General features: G+C 38.9%; 2 protein-coding genes across 3 annotated transcripts; one reads left to right on the top strand and one right to left on the bottom strand.

The window, feature by feature from the left end:
* Positions 1-884: 884 nt before the first annotated feature.
* Positions 885-5,006, top strand: Ttc30 (tetratricopeptide repeat domain 30). 2 transcript variants are annotated; one of them, XM_076810487.1, is made up of 10 exons: positions 885-1,022; positions 1,102-1,167; positions 1,406-1,744; positions 1,804-1,939; positions 2,005-2,169; positions 2,241-2,509; positions 3,709-4,116; positions 4,197-4,581; positions 4,646-4,820; positions 4,907-5,006. In XM_076810487.1, the coding sequence occupies exons 1-9, from the start codon at positions 957-959 to the stop codon at positions 4,786-4,788; spliced, it is 1,977 nt and encodes a 658-aa protein (XP_076666602.1). In that variant the 5' UTR covers positions 885-956; the 3' UTR covers positions 4,789-4,820; positions 4,907-5,006. The 2 variants fall into 2 exon arrangements, with proteins under 2 accessions (XP_076666602.1, XP_076666601.1); XM_076810486.1 differs by lacking the exon at positions 4,907-5,006 and having other exon boundaries at positions 4,646-4,882.
* LOC143368130 (zinc finger CCHC domain-containing protein 17) lies at positions 2,500-3,598 on the bottom strand. Its single transcript, XM_076810512.1, has 2 exons — positions 3,377-3,598; positions 2,500-3,287 (listed from the first exon to the last, which is right to left on the bottom strand). Exons 1-2 carry the CDS (start codon positions 3,491-3,493, stop codon positions 2,616-2,618), a joined length of 789 nt encoding a protein of 262 aa, XP_076666627.1. The 5' UTR covers positions 3,494-3,598; the 3' UTR covers positions 2,500-2,615.
* Positions 5,007-5,010: the final 4 nt, after the last annotated feature.

Here is a 5,010-nt window from a genome sequence, read left to right as displayed (position 1 = left end):
GTTTCGTCGTTTATTTCGCGGCCACGAGTGCCGACGACATTTCTCCAACGAGGGAAGTCACACACGCACTGGGTTCTGCTTACGGTACTACCGCGCTATCGGGCACCGCCGCTGACTTATACGTACGAACACTTGGTTTACATGCTACATACATGTATACATTATCGAATCTGCAAAATACCTATTAGCACAACGATGGCCAAAACACCGAATCCTCAGTATCCATTAGTTCCTACTGCGGCTGCACGTAGCCGCGCGTATATACGGCCGTCCGTTTAATATCGGACCGCACTGTATCAACTCTTTCTTTGAAAATTTATTTAAAAGTTAGGCGTGCATTTGCGTCTCGCACCGCTCGCTATCCTTAAGATAGCGCCACTTTATAGCCAACCTTTTTTTTCCTGCTATGCGCGATTTGCGGAATGGTCTTTGATTACCTGTGAGCTAGGTCATGAAACGTCTCTTTATCGCGTAACGCGATGTGTACGTCGTTGATAAAAATGTTTCTTGTGTCTTGCGGGGAAAATTTATTGCTTGGTTTACAGAGTGCTTTGCATTGAATACACGTAGGGACGGCACCGTTGGCGTTGCCGTTTTATGCGGAACAAAATATGTATATAGATCAATTACTGTTTGTGTTTCAAGTAAATGAATACAGTATTTTGTAATTTATAGTACCTATGTTTCGATTAAAATGGATCGTGTACTTTCTCGATTTCTGCATTAAAGACTTATGTTACGCATATTCCCTGTGTTTTGTTTTCTGTAGAGGTAATATGTACATTTATAAAATTTTACACTTGCATATGGGGAGACCAATTGTTTCCATAGTTACAATGTGCACGTTTTGCCAAAACATTACGCGCCGTTGTATACATTCGACGATTAAACTCTCGAACTTGTGGAGCCCGTAATTATTGAAAGCTGGTGAATAGAAAAATATTATTATCAGAATCATGAGTACTTTTATACAGAATGTGCATATAAAAGATGGAGAGTATACAAAGACAATTTATACAATGGTAGATTGCATATCTAATGTCTCATAGAGATACTTAGTATAATTATCAAGTTTTTTATTCTGAAATACTTGTTTTTCAGATTAAAGAACAGCGATATGCAGAAACCATTAAAGTCTTAATTACGCTTCTAGATTCTTACCCCTCTGTACGTAAGATTTTATGGGAACAGTAGCTTCCACTTTAAAGCCGGGAATCCACCAGAAAGCTAAGCTATGCTATGTTATGTTTTAGCTTAGCTTTTGATGGAAACTGTTCCATAAGAATCTATTAAAGCTAATTTTTTTAAAACTTAGCATGGCATAGCGTAGCTTAGCTTCTAGGTGGATTCCCGGTTTAACAATAATTTCCTACGCATTGTACATGTGGGATAAATTACTTTACAGTCCAGACCTTGTCTATCGTTGCTTGCCCACTGTTACTTTTATACGCAAGACTTTATAGCTTCCGCGCAATGTTATGAAAAATTAGTTCAATTGTGTCCAGAGGAAAATGTATACAAGTTGTACCACGCTCAATCTTTGCACCAAGCGTGCATGTATCAAGAGGCCTGGACGATATGTTCTAACATTATTAATCAGAGTAGCCTGGAATTTAAAGTGAAGAAACTACAGGCGGCAATAAAATATGGACAAGACGATATGGTTGCTGCAAAGAATCTCGTCGATCAATGTCCAGCGGACGATGTTGATACAGAAGTTAATTTAGGATGCCTTCTATACAAGGTATCAAAGTAAAAGCACAAGTTCCCTTTGGAATTTCTGCAATTCGCTCTTTTTCGTAGGAAGAACAATACGAGCAAGCTTTGAAGAAATTTGGGAATGCCTTGCAAATTGCGGGTTTCAAGCCCCATTTGTCCTATAACGTAGCACTTTGTTACTTCAAATTAAAAGAGTATGCCGCGTCGCTAAAACACATTGGTAAAATTTTTACTATTATAACTTGCCGAGGTCTATATGTTAAATTAATTGATACATTGCGTTAGCCGACATTATCGAACAAGGGATAAGGGAACACCCAGAACTAGGGGTAGGCATGACGACGGAGGGTATAGAAGTGCACAGTGTTGGGAATACCTTGACGCTTCATGAAACAGCTTTAACAGAGGCATTCAACTTGAAGGCAGCCATAGAATATCAATTGCAAAATTGTGATTATACAGAGGAAGTTACAGTGACCTACTACGTCTAGAATTTTATGATTTTTATATATTACTTTCAGACGAAGCAGCAAAAGAAGCATTAACCGATATGCCACCCAGGTCCGAAGAAGAGCTCGACGCCGTTACTTTGCACAATCAAGCTTTGATAAATATGGACACGAAGCCGAGCGAGGGATTTGAGAAACTTCAGTTTCTATTGCAACAGAATCCATTTCCCCCCGAAACGTTTGCTAATTTATTGCTGTTATATTGCAAATATCAATATTATGATTTAGCTGCTGACGTTCTGGCTGAAAATGTACATTTGACTTATAAATATTTAACACCAGTAAGTATGATTTTTATTATTATATTATTACATGTAAGTTAAATGGAAAAAGTGTGGAAAAAGTAACATGAAAATTAACTTTCAGTTCTGTTGAAATTACAGTTCCTCATCGATCCGGATATTTGCTTTTCGAATGTTTACACTTCTTTGTACGTTTCTCCAAGCTTTCCGAACGCTTTCGCTTGTGAGCCTTTATATCGTGACTAGAAGAACTTTCACTAGAACTTTCATCGCTGGAAGAACTATCGTGCTTCTTTTTCTTCTTTTTCTTCTGGTCTTTGGAATGTTTCTTCTTCTTCCTCTTGACTACTTCTTTTTCGTCAGAGTCGATATCGTCCACGTCTTGCTTATGCTTCTTAGCTTTTTGCTTTTTCTTTGCTTTCTTATGTTTATGCTTCTTCTCTTTTTCGCTCGTCTCAGTTTGCGACTGAACGGCGGCTCCCTCTTCGATTTCTGGGATCAATTCGTATTTCTTTCCGTCGGGAGACATAAAGCAGTCTTTAGATAAATGACCGGGTGTTCCACACTTTGCGCAAGTAGTGTTAAGAACAGCTTCCAAATGTATGGCTTTGCGTTCGTATTTTCCTGCAGCCTTTTTCTTCTGCGAGTCTCTGTGTAATTCTATCCCGTTTGGATCTAAATCCGTACCGTTCCCCTGATTTACGTACTTCATAGACAATCCTATTTTACCGTCATCTGCCACAGAAATAACTTTGCACCATACGCGTTCGCCTTTTTGCAAAACCTCCGCAACATTGTCGACATGGGCGGCGCTAACCTAACAAGATTACGAAAGATATAACTCATTTACATTACACAATATAAATGACTGATTTACGATTAATCGTGAATGTGTTGTCTCGCTACCTGTGACTTATGTATCAACCCTTGCGATGAACAGCCTGGGATTCTGATAAAAGCTCCGTAATTTTGTACGGACGAGATTTCTCCGAGAAATATCTGATTCAGCTCGCAGTTTACCATTTTCGCAAGATCCAACAGATGTGTTTCCGTTTGTAGGATCTACGACCATTTCATTCGCGCAGAAAGAAGTGGCGATAGAACGGTGACAAGGAAACTTGCTAGGTTTGGGTTAGGTTTAGTTTATCAACATTTGAGGGCAGGGCTGTAGCAAGTGTAAGGCATTAAGGGTGGCAACCACTGCGATTGCGGCTGCATCGATGTTATTTATTTTTCAGTATTTATATGATTTCCTGGATGCATTAATCACACAACAGACCTCGCCGGAAGAAGCGTATCGGAAATTCGACGACCTCGGCAACAAACATATGGAAATATTGAGGAAAGCAACGAAACGGGTGCAGGAAGCGAGACTGAATCACGATGATAGTGCCGTTAAAAAGGCAGTCAATGATTATGAGGAAGCTCTAGAAAGATACGTGCCCGTTTTAATGGCACAAGCTAGAATCTACTGGGAGCTGAGAAATTACACGCAGGTGGAAAAGATTTTTAGGAAAAGCGTGGAATTCTGCAACGAACACGATGTATGGAAATTAAACGTGGCTCATACCCTGTTCATGCAAGAAAACAAATTTAAAGAAGCAACAGGATTTTACGAGCCAATTGTTAGAAAGAAATACGATAACGTTAGTTACTATCCGCCCTTTAGCGTTCTGTTTGCAGTTCGTAAATTATCGATTACAAGACATTGAAATTAAAATTTCAGATTTTGGACGTAAGCGCTATTGTACTCGCCAATTTGTGCGTAAGTTATATCATGACCTCTCAGAATGCGGAAGCTGAAGGGCTCATGAAGAAAATAGAGAAAGAAGAGCAAGTGGTGTCGCGGGAGGATCAAGATAAAAAGTTGTTTCATTTGTGTATTGTAAATTTAGTTATTGGAACATTGTATTGCTCGAAAGGGAACTATGAGTTCGGTATATCCAGAGTAATGAAAAGTCTAGAGCCATATAATAAAAAGTTAGGGACGGATACGTGGTTCTATGCAAAAAGGTGTTTCCTATCTCTGTTAGAACAACTGGCTAAGCAACTAGTAATCTTAAAAGACGCTACGCTTCAGGAATGTATACAATTTTTAGAACACTGCGAAGGTACAAGCGTCATTCGTTAGACCACGCAATATTTACTTCTTTTTTTAATTTTTTTTATTTTTAGTTTACGGAAGGGACGTGGTGACGACGGTGGAGCAACCTTTCAATATGCAAGATATGCTGTCCATTGCTCCACAAGGCAAACAAACAGTTGTATACGAGGCAAGATACCTGAAAGCTTTATTTTTGAAACTACAAATGGCGTAGGTATGTACTGAATGCGTATATGTCTGTACTGTGTAAGCAAACATGTGTATATTACTTTGAGGTGTTAAAAAATAAACGAATTATTATTTATAAATGTGTTATACGTTACTGCTCCCAGAAAATTCAAATATTTTGATACATAATTTCACGATTTCAAAAATCCATCGATACGTAAGCACTTTTGAGGACCATCCCAGTAAGTACCCCACTGAGTACGGCCCT

This window comes from Andrena cerasifolii, chromosome 4 (genome assembly GCF_050908995.1).
Source record: "Andrena cerasifolii isolate SP2316 chromosome 4, iyAndCera1_principal, whole genome shotgun sequence".
Classification (NCBI taxonomy): domain Eukaryota; kingdom Metazoa; phylum Arthropoda; class Insecta; order Hymenoptera; family Andrenidae; genus Andrena; species Andrena cerasifolii.
This window is presented reverse-complemented; position numbering and strand designations above follow the sequence as displayed.

Bases quoted from the DNA above. Each gene is read 5' to 3' on its own strand.
- Ttc30 (XM_076810487.1), top strand. From the start codon at position 957: ATGAGTACTTTTATACAGAATGTGCATATAAAAGATGGAGAGTATACA. The intron at 4,117-4,196 runs GTTAGTTACTAT...TTAAAATTTCAG, and splicing joins TTAGAAAGAAATACGATAAC to ATTTTGGACGTAAGCGCTAT. The intron at 4,582-4,645 runs GTACAAGCGTCA...TTTTATTTTTAG, and splicing joins ATTTTTAGAACACTGCGAAG to TTTACGGAAGGGACGTGGTG.
- LOC143368130 (XM_076810512.1), bottom strand. From the start codon at position 3,493: ATGGTAAACTGCGAGCTGAATCAGATATTTCTCGGAGAAATCTCGTCC. The intron at 3,288-3,376 runs GTAGCGAGACAA...TAATCTTGTTAG, and splicing joins GGTTGATACATAAGTCACAG to GTTAGCGCCGCCCATGTCGA.